This window comes from Etheostoma cragini, chromosome 10 (genome assembly GCF_013103735.1).
Source record: "Etheostoma cragini isolate CJK2018 chromosome 10, CSU_Ecrag_1.0, whole genome shotgun sequence".
Lineage (NCBI taxonomy): Eukaryota > Metazoa > Chordata > Actinopteri > Perciformes > Percidae > Etheostoma > Etheostoma cragini.
The window spans coordinates 24,889,742-24,914,264 of record NC_048416.1 but is presented as its reverse complement, the minus strand read 5'-3'; the positions used below and the strand labels follow the sequence as shown (position 1 = coordinate 24,914,264).

The 24,523-nt window shown below is 37.0% G+C and overlaps 1 protein-coding gene across 38 annotated transcripts in view; it reads right to left on the bottom strand.

Moving 5' to 3' along the window:
- The window catches only part of prom1a (prominin 1a), a 73,489-nt gene that overhangs the window by 6,678 nt on the left and 42,288 nt on the right, over positions 1-24,523 (bottom strand). For 30 of the 38 annotated variants that reach the window (XR_004658362.1, XR_004658364.1, XR_004658372.1 and 27 more), the window contains 20 exons: positions 16,689-16,809; positions 16,015-16,078; positions 15,596-15,685; positions 15,150-15,173; positions 12,625-12,854; positions 12,244-12,318; positions 11,923-11,986; positions 11,393-11,552; positions 10,785-10,937; positions 10,319-10,442; positions 9,513-9,616; positions 8,728-8,812; positions 5,096-5,242; positions 3,351-3,422; positions 2,862-2,954; positions 1,777-1,794; positions 1,237-1,290; positions 1,062-1,142; positions 915-983; positions 265-354 (listed from right to left, as the gene is read on the bottom strand). Coding sequence is in view for 26 of the 38 variants with exons in the window: in XM_034884476.1 (XP_034740367.1) it covers positions 265-354; positions 915-983; positions 1,062-1,142; positions 1,237-1,290; positions 1,777-1,794; positions 2,862-2,954; positions 3,351-3,422; positions 5,096-5,242; positions 8,728-8,812; positions 9,513-9,616; positions 10,319-10,442; positions 10,785-10,937; positions 11,393-11,552; positions 11,923-11,986; positions 12,244-12,318; positions 12,625-12,854; positions 15,150-15,173; positions 15,596-15,685; positions 16,015-16,078; positions 16,689-16,809 (1,918 nt within the window). In the remaining 12 variants the exon portion in view is untranslated. The remainder of the gene's footprint in view (positions 1-264; positions 355-914; positions 984-1,061; positions 1,143-1,236; positions 1,291-1,776; positions 1,795-2,861; positions 2,955-3,350; positions 3,423-5,095; positions 5,243-8,727; positions 8,813-9,512; positions 9,617-10,318; positions 10,443-10,784; positions 10,938-11,392; positions 11,553-11,922; positions 11,987-12,243; positions 12,319-12,624; positions 12,855-15,149; positions 15,174-15,595; positions 15,686-16,014; positions 16,079-16,688; positions 16,810-24,523) is intronic. The other 8 variants (XM_034884456.1, XM_034884463.1, XM_034884469.1 and 5 more) reach the window with 3 other exon arrangements.

Genomic DNA, 24,523 nt, shown 5'->3' with positions numbered 1-24,523 from the left:
GACATGTACTGTGTGACTGTTGTTGCATTAATAAGATTATTATAAGATATTGCATAAGATGTTGCATATTTAAGAAGATATATGACCCAAATAAACTACAGTTATCGGCTGTGGTATACAGTACACAGACCCACATAGCTATGGCCAACCACTCTGGCCCTTTAAAACACAATCCCACTCATGTTTAAATTGGGTGTATATCCCTGTAATCCCTAATATCAGATTATTTACAGACCAAAAAACTGCAAGCAATAAATTAATTACCATGGAGTCGACCAAAAAATTGCAAACAATGATCTCTGCCGTGTCAACCATGTTGCTGAAGGGCTTGCACGGTGCAACATCCATCACCAACTGCAGAGAGCATGAAATAAACATTAACCATCACACAACAGATTCAGGAGTACACAATGTATATCAACAGTCAAACCACCCCCTTATTCTGTATGTTAAATTCTGTTTGCTGCTTCATAACATGAAAACTTGATGTGTTACCATGCTACAGTACTTTCTTTTTTTTTTACTGCACATTGCACAATAGATCCTTGTACTTGAATTATTCGGAAAACAACAAAAATGTAATGAAAATAAAAATGTTCTATTGACAGCTCTGAGTTCAACAAAACAGCTTTATAATTTGTTTTGAATTCCTTAAGTTAACTAGCAGAAACCAACAAGCCACAAGGCAAATTCCTCAAATTTATAGAGGTTGTAATTGTTATATTCATCTTCTCTATATTTACTCCAACATGCAAATGTGTTTTTGTCAGTAGGTAACTCTCTGTGTGCCACTAGTTTTTGGTTTTGGCTAAAATGAATTTTGGACTGAACACATATAAGTCAACACTGAACTCAACTGAAGTGAAAGTGAGAACCATGTAATCTTAAACAAGCTTCAACAAATTAACACTTACAGATGTTTTGACCCATTCTATGTATTGACGGAAGTAGCCAACAATGGTTGCTGTGTATTTTTCGGTTTCCTGTGGAAGATTAAAATGTGAGATACAGATAATGTCCTGCATTGAGAATATAAACAAAGCAAAAGACCCTTGAGTTACCCGATTGATTAAATGTGTAGCATTCTGGGAGATGAGATACTGGGCCGCTTCGATGGCATCGAGAACTGCTAAAACTTTGTTCTGCAGAGGAGACAGGAGAGATTTTGATCAGTTTGAGTTTAAATCTAAGTTTAGAGTGGATTTCAGATTTAGATTAAAGTGCTGGTTTACTTACTGGCAGGTCTGAGGCTGTTCTTTCCAGGAACCTTATACTCTGGTTCAGTGCGCTCTTTAAAAGGGAGCACATTTAAGAGCACAAGTTAACACCAGCAATCTCAAAGGTCAGGGGATACAGTCAGGGGCCATTTTACACCAGTGAAACACAAAGGGAGACCAGGCAAGAACAACACTTGAACAATATTTGGCTTTCAGTCCGGGCATGCTGAAGAATTTGTTTCCAAATTAAATATCCACAAAGTATAGGATGGAACAGTTACCAGATGAATTACTAAATTAAACCTATACTTCTTTACTTGAATTGGATATTTTGTAATATTTTGGTACAAAACCCTTCATGTTCAACACCTTAGAGTATGTGATTGTTATGTAAATGTTTATACAAGAACACACACACACACAATATCCTACAATATCACCCAAAATGAGCTATATTTTCTCAGATAACTATTTGTCATCTGTGAGATACAATATCTCTTAATGTTCCAAATAATGAATGGGGACACTAAATACACAGGGTAGAGACATTTCAGCTTACCCTTGCTCTAACATATTTCTTGAAGTAGAAAGTGGAAAAAGAAAAACATAAAAAGCTTTTGTAAAAGCTGTGTTGAAGTGCATCACTGCCTGTTTGAATTGCTAGTAGCTTTAAATCCTTGGTGTTATTCAAGAGAAAAACTGAATATTTAACTTGTTTTTCATAGACATGATGTGACACACGCCTAGATCAAAAACACTCTGCTGATGATCAGTCAAGCACTGAAATAAGTTTTCTCCGTCAGGGAAGATACCCTGCTCTTCAATAAGCATTAGCACTAGGATAACACACCAATTAGCATATCACAACCTCTCCTCTGAGCATAGATATCCTAAAATACATTTTGGAGTTGACATTCTTTAAGCCTGCATTGTTCACTTGGGGTGCAACAAGCTGTAAACACAACACGGACATCACCGTATGAATTTTGAATATGGAGAACAGCTGCTTATTTATAGATCAAGCACACAAAGCAACATTCTTATTGATTAAGAGTTGTGTTTCTGGCCATCTGACAAATTTAAGTCTAATATTCACTCTCTTTCCAGCTCTGTTTTTGATCTCTACCAACTCCTAAGGGAAATATCTGGCTCTTTAGCTGCTAAATGCTTAACTATGTTCACCAGCTAGCATCTGTTTCTACTGATTGGTGCCAAGCAAGTAGTTTAGTGGGAACCACCATACTAGTGACACCTTTTACATTAAAAACAGTCATTTGATCCATTGTTTGTATACATTTATGCATCGGGTAGCTTTAAAGTCTAGTTGAATTGTGCAGGAAACACAACACCCTGGGAATAAATTACTAACTCCATTGTACTACGGTATATAAAGGGAAAATCTTGTCTTGTCTTTTCCCTTAACCTTCTTTATCTTTGGAAGTCATTGTTTCCTAATCTAAAAATAACAGATTTAACCAAACGAATGCAAAGTACAAAGCTGTTTTAGCATAGTTTTCTTTTATTGGTTTAGGGTGGATGTTTTTCTTTAGGGGATGACTAGACAGAAGATCTAACCCAAAAACCAAGAGTCTAGCCTGTCATGAATATCTGGACTGAAAACAGACACACACAATGAGGCATTACCATGGCCTGCTCCATGGGGATGATCTGTTGACTGTGGATCTGCCGCAGAGTACCAACGTGGCCTTTCAGAGAAGTCTGCAGAGCACCTCTGGGCTAAAGTGCACAAACAGGCAAAGAAACAATTTGGGTTATACATCATTTATCACGGTGTTGAAGGAAATGTTAGCCCATAAACAATACAAGTCATATCAGAGAAGTTATTTATTGTTTCCCTGCTGGCTAATAAAAATAGTTTGCATTTCTCCTGTTCTGTGTGTAGACCCTTACTGTGAATTAAGCTGAGCTTCTGAAGGACCTTAAAGGAGTCACCATTTAGAGGTAAATCAAAATATGTTGTGTTACCTTCCTGAAACCCCCTGAAGGCATGGTGGAGCAGTCAGATTGCTCCCAGAGACTGTCTCAATTAAGTTAATCAAATGATGAGCCCGTGAACTAAGGCAACACTGTGGATGTTGTATATCAGCCAGAACAGCACCAATGTGTTCTTACCATGAGATCTGTCTGGGCCTCCAGCTCTCTGGCAAATGTGAGCAGGTCAATCACAGTGACCCCTTTGTTGACCTGAAGCAAGCAAAAACAAAAAATCATATAACCATGCTTCACTTAGCAGTAATGTTTGGAGGAAAGTACTTAGATTAACTGTCCATTATTTGCCACTTAATTATAAAGCCGTTTTATTTTAGTTGATTGTTTAGTAGACATCTTAAAATCCCACTGAATGATGACAGTGAATAAAGACGTTCGACGTACCAACCAGATGGCTGACCCTCGGCAGAAAAGGCAGTTGGACCGATCAGTCTCCCCGAGTTGGTCAAAATATTGCCTCAGAACACACTGTCACTCCCCGATGTGAGTCGAGTGCAGATGTGAGTTGGGCATGCTCAGATTTAAATGGTTTACAGCATAACATGTCATACTAAAATTTGTGAAATCCATGAAATAATAAACATTTCTCAACGTTAGCATAAAACTCCATTCAACTGACAGCCTTTGTTGTGATTGATGCTAACTTGTAGCCAGCAGTGGACAAACTTATTCAAGTAGGTCCATGTTTACTGTATTCACATTACAGATGTCTCAAAGTGACACATGCGCGACTCAAATCTGCACTCGACTGACATCGGGGAGTGACACGCATTTTCATTTCATTTCATTTCATATATTTATTATACAGGAAAGTTAGAAAAAGTAACATTACATTACAATACAAAAACGGGCCTGACTCAGTTTAAAAACTAACTGAACTGTGTTTCAGGACAGGTGGTACACTTGACTGGAGTCCATAAAGCTTTTTTTCTCTCTCTTTCTCTATCTCTCTCTCTTTCTTTCTCGCTCTCTCTCATTCTCTCAGGAAATAAATCTAAGGGAACCTGACAGGCAGTGTTGGAGAGAACAAAGAATGTCAAGTCATGGCTTATTCCTACACACTCTTTGCCTTGGCAAGATTACTTTTGGATAATCGGGCTTCAGTGATCCTCAACAGAACCCACTGAACAATGTCACGTCACAGCTCCTGTTAGGTGGCTGCCTGCTATATGTTAACTGACAGCCAAGGAGGCGGCTGTTTAATCAAGCTATTGTTAGTAACATACCAATTAAAGTACAACTGTAATACAATAATATTGGCATTTGTCTTATTATTGTTTCCACGGCTATTTTACAAATAAACTGGTATTTATAAAGAGCTAACTCAAATAAACCGATGTCATAAAACCTCAAACCGCAATCTAACTGGTTCAGTTCACAGTAAAGTATCGCAAAGAATATTTTTATCTTTATTTTTTGAAATTTTCAGTCAGATCATATTTATCTACCGTGAGAATGTATTTGTTCCTGTTTTTTTGTGTGTGTTTTCTGTTCATTTGCTTTGTTCTTGAATGTGTGTATGTGTGTGTGCCTGCTTGACCCTTTAAGTTTATTTTTATTCATGGATATTTTTAGTGTTTGTGTGTCCCTTCATACTTATGGGTCTGCTCAGTTTGTTTCTGAATAGATAAGATAGAACTTGATTTATTCTGAAGGTAACTGTTGCACAGCAGTTGCTGTACAAAGTAGAAAAGAGTGCAAATATATTGAGTGTAAATAAAACAATAAAAATAAGGTGCAAAAAACAAATGTACACAATGCTAGAAATGTAAACGGGTGAACCAGGGAACAGTAACTGTAAATATGAAAGATACACACAAAGTAGGCTAGGGAGTAAATGGTTATGTAATGTAATATTTGTGTGTCACCTCTTCCAGGTAGTCTGCATAGTTGATTTCTGACAGCCCTGCTTCAGAGAAATCCAGAAGGTTCTGCTTCCCCTCTTTCTCTAACAGGGTTATTGCCCTGAGATCGAGCTTAACGCTGTCCAGATGACTCACCACATCCTTGGTAAACTGCAAACACAAAAATATAGCAACAGCTTTGATAAGATGCTTGAAATATATGTATATATATATATATATATATATATATATATATATATATACACATAATATGTGAGCTAAAATGTTACATTTTTACACTTTGTGTTGATTCTCAAATCATCCCTACTTACCCTACATCAAACATCACTCACAAAGGTTTCCACTTATGTATTTCTGTTAGTAAAGCTTTTATTATGAACAACCAAAATGAATCCATGCAATCTAATGTTTTTCCAAATATGTAGTGAGGAGGATGTACATGAGCTGTGTGACATATTAAACAAACTGGTCATTTACATCTTTAGTTCTGTGTACAGTGGAATTACTGTAAGAATACATAAATGTTAACATAATGAAAGGGAAACAAAAATGCAAAACAAATGTTGCCACTAGGATGGCCAAGATCTTAAAGATGTGGTTTGGATGGAAGTTCACATATCCCACTAGAATGATGTTTGTGTGCAAAGTTTCTCCTTGTTTTAACTGGAAATTGCAGTCCCTATTATTGCATTTCTGCACACAATCCTTTCCTTTTAGTATTTTGTTTTATAAGTAGTCTAAATGCCTTTTATGACTTATGCAAAGCACTTTGTATTGCCTTATTGTTGAAAATTGCTATACAAATAAACAAGTTGAAATGCAAAACTCACATTTCTACTAACTTTGTATAGATCCCGAGAGGGTAAACAGTTTCCGCTGGGCAGACTTGAAGCAATATTTCTACAATGACTGCAAGTTTAAGTGTCAATAATTCAAAAACGCTATAAATGCTTGTTTGCTTTTTTTTGGCAGTATTAGGAGAACACAACAAAAAATGTTGCCAATGACATTGTTTGTTCCCAAATGGGTTGGATTTCCCCCAGAAATAATCAATATTTTTTTTAACAACATTTTTTGGGCTTTTCTGCCTTTCATTTTTGACAGGACAAGTTAGGTGTGAAAAAGGGAAGACATGCAGGAAATCATCACAGTTGGTTTCGATCCCTAGACTTCTGCATCGAGACACAAACCTCTCAGTACATGTGCACCTGCTCCACCACTGAGCCAACCCGGTCACAATGAACAATATATCTTTATATAATCTTTTCTATATATTATATCTAAATGAAAAATGTATAAATCTGGAGATTGAAGCCAATTTCGCGCAAATAAAATCCTAATAACGAATGGCACCTATTTTACTCAGTGCATCATTTACAGATCTAGGCCACGAAATGACTGTAAGGAATCTGATTGGAAAAACAGTAACCAATGGCATCGCTGCTCCCTAAAGTAAAGAACCAATCAATTTAAAGGGGACCAGTTAACGCCTGCCGGCCACATAGTCTCTAAACAGTCAGTTCACAGTGAAGGCCTGCACGGATCACTAATTTGGAAGCAGCGTGCACTACCTTCACGCTCCTGCGGCTTACGAGCGAGCTAACTGCTAACAGACACCGCTGCGACCAGTTAACAACACAAAGCCTGTCGTTATAAATGTAATTTATAAAAGGTTTCTTGTGTCAGTGTAAGACCGTGCAGAGTCTGCGTGAGCTTCTCCCATGATCTAACCGAGCACGCCGCCATGTTAAAGAGGCCAAAGCTCAAAATGCTTCCCTGTACTTTTTGACAAGCGTCCTTGGCGGGGCGGCCACAGCTTCTTTGCAGCTCAAGTCGGCGGCGGTGTGAACGCACGGCTAACCTTTTCTTTAACTGTCAATGCTTTTAACTTGTCGTGGTTCGGCGCCGTGGATGGACCGACATTTAATTTATCAAGTGTGCTCAACGGTTGTACTATGTTAATTATGGTTAGTAAAATCATTAATATAATATGAAATCAATGTTCAAGTCATGTTTTGACAGTCATGTGAAATGTCACAAAAAGATGTTATTCTGTAGTAGTAAAATGTATCAAGCTAGTTTAGCGTATAACGTTGGAAAACAGATAATTTAGGAAAACTTCGTTAGCTGGTAAACCTTAGCACAACATTAGCCGTAAACTAACAGCTAAAAACTGGCTAGCTAGCTAGCTAAAGGCTGGTAACGTTGCCCGTGAGCTAGCAAGTTACTATGCAGATGTTGTGGTAGAGATAATTAGCTAAAACTTGTGTGTGTGTGTGTGCGCGTTTTCTTCGTAGGTGGTGTGGACTTCTACAAAGACACCCCTGTCCCAGCACATGGATTGGTAAAAATAAACTTCGACCCTTGATCAGCGTACATCATAAATGGGCAAAAATAATTATTCATTGAAGACCTAATGTTATCCTATCAAGACGTTGGGAATTTCAGTATTTCTGGTGAATAACGTTACTTTTAGATGTGTTTTAATTTAATTTATAATTCCTCCTAATTCTGAGAATGATGTTGTGGGTCTGATAAAAATTGTACTGTGTGTTAATGACAAAACGGTACAATCAAGATGATGCACTCTTTTTGAGTGACCAACTTGAATCACAGGTTAATTGCAATCTAAGAATTAGGCCATCAGTGACCTGATAGAGAATCAAATTTCACCATGGGAATAAAATGCATGTTGTTACTAGGACTAAGGGAACATTTCTATGTAGAATGGCCAGGCAGTATTCAAGTGTCCTTTTTATTTTGTATGTTTTAAGGTAGCCTTATCAGAATTAAAACTATAGACGGTGCAGGTGGTACAATAACTAGCCCATAGTAATTTTTGCTGAAATTATGTCAGGTAGGGTGTCACATGTTTGGAAACTTATAAAATATGTACAGGCATTAAATAAAGACAAATGACCAACGTGGAGAAACGGATGAAGCATGGGACATATCAGCTCTTGGCTTAAGGGAGCCAAGACAGTCTTGCCAACTGGCAAACAAATAATTGTCTTAGGCAGGCAGAAGTTGCTGGCTCAGGGCTAAGAAGAAATAAAAACTTACATCAGTGTAATGTTTCAGGCATACACTGAGGTAAGGGCCATGGCATGTTAAAGCTATCTGCCGTCAACATCACAGACTTTGTTTTAGCAGCAAAGAAATCATTAGGTAATGCTAATTAGAGGCTGCAGCCATGGACACTCTATCACTGTTAGCTCATAGAGCTACATGCATACTAAATGATTCTTAACCCTGATTTGATCATGTATTACATTTCATTGATTTATTGTTTATTAACAGGCCATAATAGTTTTTTATGAAGAATAGTACAGAGTGTAATTTAAATGAAAATTAGCATACATTCATCCTAGAAAATGGCTTAAGTACCGCAGGGAGCTCCCTTATTGAGTGCTTTTTTAAACACATAATTGTATTGGAAAGTATATTGTCTAAACATTTGACATCAGAATTTGTGGAATTATTTGTGACACTTTTTTAGTTAAATGATAGCACAATGCCCTAGTTTAATTATTGTATATAAAGGAAAACAAATCTATACAAACACCCACAGTTGGTCCATGCAACATATTGTATGAAAGAATGCTCCTTATGGTGTGTGTCTTGAGTTTACTAACCACTGTAGTGTTCAGGAACAAGGAGATGTTGAAGACTTTGTCCAGACGCATGGCTGAGTAGATGCCTTTGTTCTCTTTGCAAGTACTAAGAAGGACACACATACATACAGATATAACAGAGAAAAAGGAAGAGAGAGAGAGAAATGTCAACTTAAAAGTGTCAGAGTGTAAATATTTGCTGCCACCAAGTGAAATCATCTGGAAGTACATGACACGCTGACATGTGCCCTGATAGAAAACAGTGTAATGTTCCTCAAAAGCCTGGACTATTTTCTAATGTGTCAAAATGTAGACATTATTAGCACTGAGCATTGTTTCTTAATGGACAAAGACCTGTCGAAACAAAATTGCTCTATTTGGAAATATAATGAGTGGAGCTAGGCTATCCCAGTTACAGATAATATGCGGCTTCTCACTGGAAGGAGATGATGAAAGCTGATGCAACCACTGAGAAAGATGCTGAAGAAACGCAGTGCAGAAAGTGTATAAAAATGATGCTAATGAGCTTCTCAAGGTCAATAGAAACTCTCTCTCTCATTTGCATCCCCATCAATGGAAATAAAACATTTAGTTGCATGCTTGATGCCCAACTCACCGCCTGCACCAAAACAAGACATTAAGCAAAATGTGAAAAACAGCATCATCATTTTTTGTAACCAAATCTAAATATGAAATGCAGACAAGACGGTGTGGAGTAGGCTGTTATTGTCAAAGCGTTAATCTGAAAGGGGGCAGGCAGATGTAACGCTGTCACCTAAAGAAATAAAAATTAATTTTCTATTTGCCTGTATAAGCTCTCTGCAGTCAGCTCTAGGTCGGAGTCGTTGTACATGTAGCCAGGGATGAAGTTTCTCCAATCTGGGTTGACTAGATATGGGGTGTCCACAACCTGGAGGATCAGACAGCCGGAAAGAGGATGTGTGATTTATCATTTGAATGGGAAACAAATAGGATCAACTAGGGTGTAAATGAAAGAAGCATGTATGCTTATAAAATGATTCCATGAATTATTGTTATAAAGGTTAAAGTTATCCTTGTGAATACTGAGTATATTCCACGTAATATTTAGAATAAAGTTTAAAGTTATCCTTGTGAATACTATGTATATTCCACGTAATATTCTGTTTGCAGAAGACGGGCCATGCTGTTCCAAGTATTTTCATTACAAGTTCTGTAATTCATTGTTCGGTAATAAAATCAAACAAGAGTTCTGATACTCCTTAAATAAAATAAGATTTGACAGCTTGTTTCACTTGTTTAAAAAGACAAACTTTATCTAATCGCCAAATTGTTTTATTTTTGCTTTGTAAACTTGAGGCAAAATTAGGTTCAGACTTAATGCAAACAACAGCATGCCACCCATAACTGAGAGCAACTTCCATTTTCACAATCCCACCCAAGGGACACTGACATAAATGCTCATTTTTGGGTTTAGGTATAAGAATGTTATGGACTGATGCAGTTTAAGTCCAAGGAACAATCAAACAAACAAAAAAGTTATGTATGAAATGCAAATTAAGTTACTACTTGAGATTTACTTTATATTTCTCTCCTGTTTGTTTTGTTACATTTAGGGCGACTCATTACTTGCCTTGAAGACTTCTTTGGTGTGGAAGGGATCACAGACAAGTTTCTCCATGTTTCCTCCAGCCAGGAAGATGCTGGTCACCACTCCCATCAGCACCCAGGAGAAGATGATGCTAAATCCAACGCCGCTATGGAGAAAGACAGACAGGCCCTCAGGTACAGAACAATAAGAAATAATGGTGTAGCAGTAGTAGAATGGGTGGATTGGAGGTGAGGAAGTCACAGAAATGAACGTTTTTTCAAAAAATGGTTTCTTCTTGTATAAGTTTTCAACTTGTGGAAAGCTATTTCATACTGTGTAAAAAAAATAACTTTTTTTTGAACAACGTTATCTGTGTTTTGCAAACAAATATTGAACTTTAAGAATGTATCATGTACAGTTAATAGTCTAGTTTAAGACTATTAAACTATTAAATATCAGTTTAAACTTTTGAAACTGACAGAGCCTGTCTTGTTGGCGGTTGACTCACGCCACAAGCATCGTTCCTCCTGTGTTGGAGATGCAGCCTCGTGTTGTAGGTGAGGCGTGCTTGTCATATCCCAAGGTGCCACACAGCAGGCCCAGGTAGTTGAAGGCCAGGACCAGGACCACCATGCAGCAAAGAGCAATACAGCCAATCCACCTGTAATCAGCAGGCAAAGCTAAACAATTAACGCTAAAGTAGCAAGACAGTGGAGCCCCGTCGCTTACTCATTATTATAAAAGAGCACATATGCAAATGACGTAAAAGAAAAATGTAATACAAAGCTTTAAAACAACTAATACTGTATATCAACTTAGCTTTCCCTCTACTGCACTATTTAAACTTAACTAATGTAGAAATAATATGAATATTTCCATCCATCCATCTTATCCGGTTTTGGGTGAATATTTTGTAATTGCCAAAGTGCAATTTATAAAGCACACATTGTTTTTATAGTAGCTTGTGAAAAGAGTCTGGACAAGTTAGAGAGCATGAAGCTAAATGTCAAGCATCGAGACAGTGCCCACATAAAGTATTTACACTTTTTACAGTTTACAGGTATATTTCTTTTTTTCTCTCTTACAGTTGATAGGTATTATAGGAGGCCAGTTTACCTGTAGAAGTCCATTCTGTCAATTTCAGGGTAGTAGTCCTCAATCTTGGCATGGACATGGCTAATGAAGATAGTGAAGTTGGACAGGGAACTCTGCACAGGGAATACCTTGGAATAGCTGCTGATGTTTTTGCCAATGTCCTCCACCAAACTCTGTACACCTGAGAGACAGATCCATCAATTAATTCCATCAGTTTTAATAAATGGCCTGTGTAAATATACCTGAAAAATTTAAAAAGATGACAGCAACACTGAGTAAAACTTCAAATCAATACCCAGAAACAAGCTCATGTTTAATGGTTTGTCTTATTTCTGATTGATTAGTATTAAATGATACCCCACGGAAAGATGGCAATGTTATTCTAAGTGCAGGTTGAAACTTAAAATCCACCGAATTTGGCTTAGAGTTGGGGTTCATGTAATCAATTAGTGTAGTACACACAGCAGAAACTATTTACATGTACAGAGTGGATTTATTTGTGTGAGAAAGTGTAAGGAAATAGTTTTTTAAAAGTGCAAAATGTCACTTACTCTCGACAACACTTCCGGTCTGTTCAATCACCGTATGTGGCGTGTCGTTTAAAGAAGAGTAGCCCTGTGGGAACAAAAAGAAAAACGTTTTGTAAGATGGATTTTCTTAGTCAATTTTTTAGTTTTAGGTTATTTTTTATTTTAACAAAATGACAATTCAAAGACATTCTGTAAAATGTTGCAAATCACTAACTGAAGCAGAAGTAGACTACAAGTAGAGGGAAATTGGTGCCACTAGCACATTAAATAACTCCCAGTGATCCATTGACATTACAGACTGCCAATGACAACAATGTTATAAGATTTATGGTCCAGGCTCACCCTCTGGACGATAGCACTTAGGTCCGTTTTCATGACATGGTTCACTTTTTCCAGCTGAGCATTCACGTTTGGTAGCTAAAATATAAACAAACAGTACAGCTACAGTATACATACACACTGATACATTATCATTATTCAACAATGCCTGGTCAACATTCAGTGATTCCTGTACCTTTTCTAACATGCATTAATACCAAATCAGTGTATTGAGACACAACTTCCCAGATTTTGTTGTTATTACTAAGTTGTCAGATAAATGGTTGAAAACATTGTCTTTGAAAAGTAGCTTAATTAAGAAGCAATAGCACAACACATATTAAAAAAGTTGAAAATGTGCATTAGAACTTATGTAAAAAGTCAAATTTGCATTCAGTTTTGTACCCGTGTGAAGTTGGCGCTGATCTGCAGCTGGAACAGAGACTGACGTATGTTGCGGCACAGCTGGGCAGAGGTGGCGTCTGACTCCTCGTCATGACAGCCTGGGTCATTGAGGGTGCGGTTGATACTGGTCCGGACCAGGCTCAGGTTGAAGTTGAGTTTCCCTGTTCCTACCTGCAGTACCTCTAGACCCGCACTGACGTTCTCCAGGGCCTCCTTGGTTTCTCGCATGGCTGAAATAAAAGACAAATAAATGAGGTTGGACGTAGATGGTGTAGCTGTGACGTGGGGAACACCAGGATGTGAAGGCCAATTAAAATAAAGGACTTTCTTATATAGCTGGGCGATATGGAGAAAATCAAATATCCAAATATTTTTTACCAAATACCTCGATATTGTGGCTAAATGGTAGGTTTGACAATTGGTGCTTTCACAAAATATGCACACAATGAGATTTTTGATAAAAAACATAAGTTATGTTAATATAATAACTATGTGGGTAAAGGCAAATGGTAGAACAGCTAGAACAATCTGGTGTGTTCAGAAAATTACATCACTCTACTGTAATGCAGCCTTAAAACCAGGAAAGACGACTCTTGTGTCATATCAGGATATTATATCCAAAATTTCAGACGATATATCTAGCCTCTTATATTGATTTCTATGTATTATTGATATATTGCCCATCCCTACTTTCTCAACATAATTTTCCCTCCAAAAATGTGAAAAGTAGAAAAATGGGATACGAGCTGTTTAGGAGCGGCACTTGAGGAGTGTAGGAGTGTCTTATCTACACAACTACATTGTAAACTTTCTCATTGTCTAACCTATATTTTGAGGTAAAATTTTAAATTAAATCAGTTGTCAGAAAAGGATTTTCCCCTCACGAGTCCCAGACTGCGTAGCACTTTTACATTTAGAGTTGTAAAATATACATATATTCTTTTTCAATATTACTGAGACATACTGTATAAACATTTAAAATAACCTTTTCTTTTACCAATTAAACCGATTTAGTGGCTAGTATAAAAGTGGATTTTGATATCAACATACACAGCAAATGGACAGCACAAGTCTGTTTAATATTGCACAAAAGCACAGACTTATACAGGATACAAAGTATGCTCTCATTGTAAGGACTAAGCCTGAACTGAGTACATCATATGGAGTTTCAGATCCAAGCCCCGGTGTTTGATATTGTTTTTGGCACTTTGAGTGTATCAGTGGTGAGTTCACATGCTTGTGTGAATCTCTTTTGCCTGCCGGCCAGAAGCTTTTGGTGAACAATAACCAAACAGGAATCCTATGAGTAATGTAAATTTGCTTCTTCAATAAAAAATGGTTGCTGTTAGTAACTAACTCTTTCCCCCCCACTGCCTGCAGCAGACTTTTAAAATAAAACAGGATGAAGAATGCAAAAACACTGGCATCCTTGAACATTGCTATAAAAGATGCAAGAGTGCGGGAGAGGAAACATTGTGTTTACTATCACATAGCTAAATGCTTAGCCTTACTGGAGGAACTGACAACACAGATGGATGCTATATGCTAAAAGCATACCGTTTTCACATCTGATTAAAAACAGTATTTGTACCGGATATTCTCCTGATTGTGCGGCTCAACCCCAGTACAAACACAATAATACACAAACATTAAAAATCAAACTGTATTGACATAGTCATCTTTGGTTGAGCATTCTTGCACCTGGACGGCTATTTCATCTTTGTTTCTGTTGTGCTACAAGCCTGTATATTCCCTGTTGTTAAAACAAACATCAATACAACTGCTTGTTAAACATAAAGTAACTCAATAAAATAATACTTTTATAGTTTAATGTTCAAAAGGTTGACTAAATGACATCTGAGTATGCTGTACTTTGAAAAACAACTGGTTAAAGTAATAGGACTGGTAACACAAACACAACTTGTAATGCTCACTTTTACAGTGGGGGAACACAATTGGGAACAAAGGGAGATGTCCAGGTGCAGGTTGATGTTGCGTTGGGTTATGGCAAGATCTGATGATGCCATTACCTTAAAACTGCACTAGGCAAGACTTTTTATGGAAAGGGAATCTGTTATATGTAAATGGAAGAACTCACATTTGCCCATAAAAATAGTCAATCTGGTGACAGCACTAGCAGCAAAACCATCTGTGCATTCTGCAGGTGGTGAATTTGACCTTAAGAAAACATTTCTCCTTTAAAGTTTGCAATTAAACACTGGATCCAAACCAAGCTAGCAGACCGAATTTAAGAAGTGTCACTTAGCTGACATCACTTTACATCATTTCTGTATTGTGAAGTTCATCAGACTTTATCTGCTATTTGTGGTCACCAGAGTCAGATTTTGCATACTGCAGTTTTAACATATTAATTGGTTCCTGTTCATTTAAGATGCTTAGATAGGTCCAAGTGCTCATGAAAGATCACAAGGGAACAAATCACGGGAGCAACACCGGTGTCAAAGTTCACAAGGTCAGGGGTCAAGGGATTGTGGGTCATTGTCCAGTTACTGAGTTATTGTTACCTTTGATGGCTCTCTCGATTTTCACTTCATAAAAAAGCATGAAATATATGGATTAAAAAATAATCTGAATAATAATTACAGGTTACATCTTTTATTAACTCAATTACCTTAAATAGTTACAAACAATATTGAAATCAGATTCCCAAAAACATTTCTCATTCTTATTTTTAGGGCAGAATTCTTCAACCCTAACAAGTGATTTAATCTTCAGTCATATTACATATATTATATATTACAGCATACAGAAGAATTGGCTAATGGGGTTATAATCCAACTTTGTTATTCTTTTAATAACAATATTTGTAAGTAAGGCAATATTCTATATGTTATTTAAAGACTTACAGAATATTTGGAGGTGCAGCTGTAACCTGCATTCGGTAGCTTGCAGCTTACAATAACCTGATCATATCGCAACTCAAGAGGAAATGAAAAATATGCAGACGTACCTCCAGCCATATTGAGCACTCTGCCCAAGGCAGGATGGACTTCCTTATCCAACTGATCGTGTATCCTTCCACCTAATAATGGACCTATATCTGTAAAGAACGCACCATCAGATCAACAGAAGAAAGCAGTCCATATCTTTATTATGTTTGCTGCTTTTGCTGTTGTTAACTTTCAGGAAAAGAGCTGCCTGCAGTACTTTCACAAAAGTAGGATGAATACTCAAGGGATCCTCTATAACAGTCAAAGCTGTAGCTTTCTAGACCTAGTTTTCTAACAAATCCTTTTTAAAAACAAGTGAAGGATAGTAGACACAGTGAATTAAGATAATAAGCATGATATATGACCAAGAGCAAGATTTTCAGGGAATTGTTTCTGTCCACTTACTTTACTATCAAAGGCACAGATGAGGTCTACTTACTATCTAGGTCATAGATGACTTTGTTCTTGGCTGTGGCGTATTGGGATATTAGGTAATCAATTTGCTGCAAACAGGAAACACAACAGATTATAGCACAGTCTTACAAATGGAAGTAAAGAGTTTTATAAGTCTCGTCATAGACACCAACAAGCACTCAGTTTAATCTTATCTTTCAAAATAATATTGAGAAAATAACAAAATATAAAAACGGTCTTCATAAACATATAATGTTTAACAAACCGTTTGTTCTCAAAAGACTGCTGGTTTCACACCAACAAGAAAAGTGTGAATTAAAAGCCTGGGCTCCTGGGTTTGTTTAAAAGGCTGTACAAAATATGAACGATATACTGTATCTCAGTTGAGTGAGTTTGAATTTTTTTGGTTTTCAATTGACCAGGATTAAACCTTTATTCCACGCTTTACCCAAATGATTACGCTAGCTAACATTTCCGTAACCAGTAGCTGTTCTTTAACACAAGCAGCAAAGTAATTGCTGTTCAATTTAGAGTTTTATTATAGAATTTAATTTGCAGTATTGTTAGAGAATGTAATGATTAAGTTTACATTGACAGCATATAATCTAAATTTTCTCAGTTTCTACTTTGATAACATTAATATGGTGTTGGAGCTTAAGGACACAAAGCAGAGTGAAAATGTTCACACATCTGTCTCACCATTGGTGTATCGTTAGCGAAGGTGTGGAGGTCCCTCATGTTGCTGTTGACCAATCTCCGTATGTTCTTCACCTGAGAGCTCAGGTTTTGATTGGCAGCATATGCACACAGCACTCCGATCCTAAACAAATGACAAACACAAAGCACTGTGACCTTCCCGTCTTCCTGTGTCGCTGAGGGACCCTGCTGCTCACACATTAGTCATCACAGTAGCCCAGGGGTGTGCGTTTTACAGAATCGGATGATAACATGTCATCAACAGTAGGGGTCAGTGTGGACCACCACATTTCTCTTTAAATTTTCTTTCTCAACTTCCTCCAAATGCTCCTTAAGAATAGGCTTAATTTTCTTGAAAGCCAGTTGTACAGTTCATGTGTGATTATCAACACATAGATGCAATTTGTCCCGTTCAAAATGAATCTCATATAAATTGTTGATGGCATAACAGTTCGTCAAGCATATTTCTATAGAGAATAATACAGCACAATAAAAACCAATTTGTATCGTGCATCACAAGTCTGTAAACCTTATAGAAAGGTGTCTTACCAAAATTATAAATCAACTGAAAGTAATCACACATCAGTCACACAAAATGACTTATAGCACAAAATGATGATTACTATTAAAATTGTTCAGCAGGCGGTTGGCTATATTTTCTGATTTTTAAGGTAAAAGATACATCTCCCCCAAGTAATTTGGAAATCAACACGTAGAAGTAAATGCAGGTGTGTCTTCATTAGGCTCTGAGGCCCTATCTGTATAATCAGGTCCCTGGGTTGTAAACATGTTCAAATTAAATGTGAAAACACTGAATCGCATAAAGCAGACCATAAAAGTGAGTCTCTTGCATACTTCAAACAGACCTGAGTAGCTCGGTACAAGGCTTAATTAGCTTGAGCTACATCAAGGGAAAGACAGCCCATATTATTAAGCCGTTTCCATGACTAACTCTCATCCCAGCTGAATTACCAAAACAGCATCTCACAGCTAGTATTATGCATCTAACGTTTTTATTGTTGAATGGCTGTGTGCAAGACAAGTTAGCATGGTTGCGGTTAATGGGGTGATTCACTTCAGAACAGATGGTCAGAGAAACATCTGTATGACTGATCGTGAAGCATCAAAACTCTGGAAGTTCAGTTGTATAACATAGTGAGTCTCATTTATAGAAATGCTTCAGTGGAATAAGCCGCTTTTTGAATGATGTAAGATGAGTCTACTCGTAGAAAGGAATAACAAAAGGACTGACTCAGACGCTGGGAAGGTTGAGATCAATGGAGCTGAATCATTGTGTTGTGACTCACTGTATAAAAAGGCAGCAGAGGTCTCTGTTTATCTGGGTTTCTGTGTATGTATGCACAACAACTTGCATGTATGTATGTGCCGACAGTGCATGCAAAGAGAGGTTATGCCTTTTTCATAAGGATATTGTGCGTGTCTGTTTGAGTGTAGTTTTTCTTTCCATTCCTGTGATCGTCAGTCACTGCGGAAGAAGTCTTCCTTTGTGGATATAATCCTGTTTGTTAATGGATTTTATAGTGTTTTCATACACTGCCTGTGCAGACCATTACTGGTTTCTCTTATTATGAAATACATTTATGAGGTGGAACTAGTTAGAAGTCGATATTCTGGACCTTATTAAATGTGAGGCAGTGTACTCAGTACTGAGATCCCAATGTGACATCTTTGAATCTTACCTTTTATCCAAACAGTCACCAGTCCACATTTAATTTACATTGATTACATTGACATAAAACAGCGTGAGTCGTTAAATGTTTAATATTTGTGCTTGATACCTTTAGCAATTGTATTGCATATCAAAGTGATTGTAAACACCAGAGCAGCATAAAATCAATGTGTAGCTGCTAAAACCTTGCTGAAGAAAGCTAATTAACCACACCTTATCAATATTGGCGAACAATTAGCCACCAGTAGTTTTTTAAAGTGTCAATTATTTTTCCCTGATAAAGCATTAGTCATTTTGGACATGTAACATTTTTTTTTAATGTTTGTTGTTAAAAACATTTCAACATCTAAGATTTGAGAGATGGTTGCAGAAGAGCATTGGCATGTTATTTAGTCAAATATATAAAAGAGACATGGTGAGTTAAGTTCTTCTTCTCTTTTATGAAATTGGTAGCTGTTTGGCAGCTTAGTCAAAACCTGGCTGTCAGAGCATCTTTCAATGGATAAAAAAAAGAACTGTCAAAATAGTCCATGTAGAAATTGGTGTGCACATATCAAAAGTGTTTTCGATTTGTAGTTAACAGGCTTAAATATGCATAAGCACATGAACAAATATGCTATAGCACCATGTGCTGCCCTCGGGAGAGAAACTCTTTTCATCTATGTGGCATTGAGCTGCGCCACGTCTGGAGTAATTGTAATGATGTTTGCCATAAATAGTGAGTAGGCCGACACAGAGTAAACGCTGTCATCGTACAAGTGGAGACTTAATGAGAAACTAGGCCAAACAACTAGGCTGGGACACAGAAGTGGAGCCATCCGGAACCAGGGGAAGATTCAAAATGGCCACTTCCACAACAATAGCCTTTTGTCAAACACTTCTCTGCCCTCTCTCTGTCTCTCTCACACACAAAAGTACACAATTTCATAAAAATGTCTTTCAATTTTACATGCACAAATTCACAATCACATACAACTCCTCTCACTTGCTCTCTGTCTCTGGTGGTCTGTGTCTTTATTGCCATAGCCCATACTTTCCTCTCTTCTGTTTCTCCAGCCCTGTCTCATTTGTCTTTCTGCTCTGACGTGCCTGTTTTCATTCCCGTCTCTCTCACTACACCTCTTCTTCTCTGTTTCTCTTGCTCAGACTGTTTTTTTTTCCCTCTCTCATTATTCTATCTCATGCTTTATTCTAATTTTCCTGTAACACCCCCTCTCATTTTTTCTCTTTCTCTCTCTCCTCTTTTGCCCTCAGCTTCCCTTTTCTTTTCTCTCTCTCTTTCTGTCTCTTATATTCACCTCCCTCTCTTTTCTTTGTCTCTCGCTCACTCCCTCACCCTGCCGGTGTCCAGCAAGGTCACTGGAATCTGCAGCCAAACAAAGACTCTTTGAGAAAAACGCCAAGCGCTTTCCAATGAGCTGTGTAGTACATGACTGGCCACCTTGCTTCAACACAATCAAGTTTGGTTTAGTTTGAGTTTAGTGGTCTTGTTTGGTTGTCGTTAAAATTTGTTAACTGAGAAGTGATGAAGTTAAATCAGGACGTAAACCCCAAAGAAGAGGGAAAAAAATACATATTTGTGTACGAATACAAAATGATCAAACAAACAACAAACTTGGGATGACAACCAAGGAATCTCAGAGCTGAATAATAGAAAAAAGATCAGTGCTGCTGTTGAGTGAATTTATGTGAGAAAATCCATTTTCTCACTGATGCATACAACGTTTGATTAAAGGCAACAGGAAACATGTCCCCCCTGCGGTGTCACCTTCATACCACCTTACATTTTTTATTTTATTTTTATCACATAGGTTAGAGAAATATTTCAGTTAATTCAGCTAAATAGCTTTTTATATGCAATGCATAGAAAAAAGACATACATTTGGCCCGAGAGCAAAGAATATATTTAAGTTCAGAAGATGTTCAGGCCTAAAATGCATACCTAACCATCCTTGTTTCCAAAATATTGAGTGGTAATTTTCACATAAGAATTTCCTTTTAAAAAGCCATTTAGCAATTCAGTTATTCACTTTTTGAAAATTAGTGCTGTTGTGCTGCATTACACATTTCTCTGTCACCTGAGACTCTTAACCTGACTCACTAGCTCAAACTGTGGTCAATAACTGCATTGCCGTACGGTTGCTTGTTGACAGTGTGTCTCTTATTGACCACAGGGGACAATTCAAACACAGTGGGAGGATGTTTTCCTTCCAGCAAATTTGTAAAAGGGCTGTAATTCCTGTTTGAGCGAAAGCCAAATGACACATGAAACTCTTCCTCAGGGTGGAAACCCCACAACAGCAGAAGCAGAAGAAGAGCATCAAACTAGTGCAGTTCCCCAGTATCTAGGCCACTACTGGGGGCTGAGTAGTGAGTGTTACATGGTCTGGTGGCTCCATAGCTTCTACAAACTCCAACAATGGCCTGAATTCAGAGTGATTGTAGTTGCGAGGTTTGGACAGTTGCCCTTCAGCCCCTCCCTGCTTCCACACTGCTGGAACTGTACCTCTATTATCCTGTTACTCAACAAGAAATTATTAATATAGTCTTTGTAATAATTCTAAAACAAATAATATTGCTATCAATTTAACTGTTGCTGTTTTAAAATAGTTAGCAAAATTGCTAACAAAATAGTGCCAGTGCTTTTATTGCAATGCCATTTTTAGACCTACAACAAAGTATTAGACAAGGGTTTATTTAAAACATTACATTTACATCTTTGAACATTGATATTCTGTAGTATTTTCAGTCAGCTTTGTGCTAGCCTGACCTCAGTGACCTGTATTTATAAGTTCATGAGAGCAGAATGAGAATAGATAGCAATATATCCGCTTGTTTTGTTTGTATGTGGGACAATAGCTCATTAAAGGACCAACTCTACATACATGCAGAGCCAAATAATTTTATTTTAAAACACACTGCACTTTATTACCTTTGGCCATTGTTATTTTTAAGTAATTGTGTTTCTCAGGATCAGCAACATTACCAGTGGCATCACACACATCTCATAATGTAAGCTGGTAGATGGGATTTTAACCCACTTTAGCCACTTTTTAATTTCATAAGCCAATATTTTACAAAAAGTTCACACTTTCATTCCACTTAGACACTTTTTATTCCATATTTCCACTTTTAAATCACTTGTATGAAGTCCAATTAACAGCTATATTAAATTTGCCCATCTACATTCAATATTTTCAAAATTGTATTCAGTTAGCATGTTTGTATACTGATTTTCCCCTCAACCAGCCATTCGTATATCCCTTTTTAGCATCCTTTTTATGCACTGTTTTTATTTGTCTTCTCAGAGCTTGCCAGGTCACAGTCAGAACTTGGCTTCCCAGTGCAGCATTGTGTCCTATAAAGATTTTAACCAGGCACTGAATACTTCTGACTCTGGGGTCTTTGCTCTAGGCCTGACAACAGAGTGAGACGGTGCTATTGTGCTCTGTTTTTTCCCTCCTCATAAGGACACTGTGTGATTTGATGTCAGTTCGAACAAAAAACAACAGCAACTAAAAACTGGCTACAGTAGTTTGATGGGAGACCACACACTATTAATTCCACTATAAACAGTTCAGGAATTATATAAATACTAAACTCTGAGCCAAACAGCCTGTAGGGCTCAGAGTTGAGCAAACAGCCACAGAAGGTCACTAAAATACAGTGATATTTTAAAAAACTCCAAAAGGGTCGAAAGACAAAAAAAAAGACCGCTATAGTACATAGCATTTTATGATTAAACTTCAAAACATCCAGTCAGAAAAAGCAGCGTAACGCTTTATTCAACAACTGGAAGCATAGTTAGACATTACAATAGTTATACTGAGTTAAATAAAAATATGACTGTATCCTTTTTTTGTACTATATTATAGGTTATGTTTTAATCTAAAAAAAAATGGTATTGGTTAAAGCAACAGTCTGAGCTCCTCAGCAAGGTACTTGCTTACTGTATAAATGCATCTCAGTTTCTTAATGTAAAGTTTAATTTACAGCAGAGGACAGGTTTGGGAATTTTGAGATCTGCATTCAGAACATCCACAGGCTCAAACAAATATAACCATAATCTGCGTTTATAAACTAATCACTGAATTCAACATTACCGGCTGTTCTATAATTTGTGAAGGAGAGAGGCAGACAACTCTTTCCATGACTGCAATATAAAAAACGATGTGACGGATTTGTTCTGCTCAGTAAACCATCCCTAGATAGATTAAGGCAAATATTAACGGTGTGATTTAAAAATAAATGTCAGCTTTCCAAAATAACTTGTGTCCAGACTTAATAACTTATTGCACTCCTAAAGCCTTGACTAATCAAACTTATGCTTTGTACTGAATCAGCTATGATTTGCATTTAATTATTTAACCCTGAGCCTCCAACTACAAGAACTCTTGGTGGTTTAAAACTTTCTTTGGTGTCAGTACTCAATGTCTGTTTTCCAGTGAACCTGGAGTTCTGCCAAGTTAGAGATCGTTGAATCACTTTGATTGGTTTTAAAAGAGTAGTCTTGATTTAAGTCAAATTTTGAAGTGTAAGTTGGCTCAGTATAAAGCAAACACTGCCCAGGATCCAGATGCATACAACTTTGTGTATGCACAAAGACAAAGAAACAATGGCTCAAATGTGAATAAAATGAATTTTAAAATGTATTGAGGTTAAAAAATTTACCTTTGGTGAAATTTCTCAGAATGCAGTATATACCAGTTAGTGTCAGGGAAATGGTGTATATGGTGTATACATGATCAAAGTTGCCACAGTTAATTTAGAAGAATTTACACAGACATGTTACATGTAAATATTATTTATTATTATTATTATATTTTATTGTCACACAAAACTATGTCTGCTTTCATATGAACTGCAGTGTGGTTTGTTGGAAGTAACAAGGTAATCTAAACCCCATAATGTCCTTTTTGAAGCAGGCTGACATCTGAAATGCAACAAAAGGTTTGAAAGGTCTAACATGCATTTACTCAATTCCTGGTTTGTAAAGGTCACTCCTATGTGTGCAAATGTGTGTCCATTACAGTTTGGAGGATCAAATTATCTGTAGGTGTGACTGCATGCTGTGCTTTTGACCTTAAATGCCGCCTGCCCTTTTTTTCTTGTTATTAATTTCATTGTACTTTGTGTTGTAGCGGTAAAGTGATGTTTCTAGCATAAAGAATTCCAAGAGCACTGACTCTTATTTTATGAGTTAACTTTTTTTTTTAGTTTTAACATTATTTGTTTTCTTCATAAAAGAGATTTTTTTGTTTTCATTCACAAGATTTTTTGGTTTCATTAATACAGTCATAGGAATGCACTGATCTAATCTCTGATATTTGGCCGATACTGATTTAAGAGAGTTGTGTTGTGGCTTATTTTTTACCCTGCTGAGCACAAAGTAAAAACACATAGTGACACAAAGAAAGACATCTCTATCCTCATTAGAAATGTGTATGTTCCTGAATTAAAAATCCTCCCTAGCTAGTTGTCCCTGAGATAAAGAGCAGCTGTAGACGACATCACCGAGCCCTGCAGCTTTGCCTTTCCATATATTTTCTCATTCCTGTGCAACATAATGCCATATCATCACTATTGTAACACAATGTCTCCAATAAATTTGAAAGAAAGCCTGACTAAGCTGTGCACATCAATTAGTTTCACTATGTAGAATTCCTGTTAGACTATTTTGTGTATTGATTTGTAGCATGCACAGTACAAGAACCCACAGACCATAAAAGGCCGCAGGAGGAGGAAAAAATGTAATTAGTAAAAAATAAAATTGATATCAGCTATAAACCAGAAAAAAGAGAATTAGAATGATTTGTAAGAGTGAGGCCTCTCCAGGAGATGTGATAAATTATGGGATGCACTGGAAAATCTGACAACGACCTCTCCAGTTAATTAGCTTGGCAGTGTTTTTTATAAAGCTGCCTTTGTGTGGTGTCTGGGCAGCCACCATGTGTGTAAGTGGACGTAATGATTTGTGGACTGGGTCAGAAAGTGAGTGTAGATCAGTTAGTTCAGTAAAGGAATTAAACTCTTTAAATCATCTCCAAAATAATAATTATTCAGGAACCTTAGAGAACAACAATGGTTTTGATAGGGTTTCAAATCTAAGACTCAAAGCTTAAGACATTATTCTTCTACTGATGTTCTA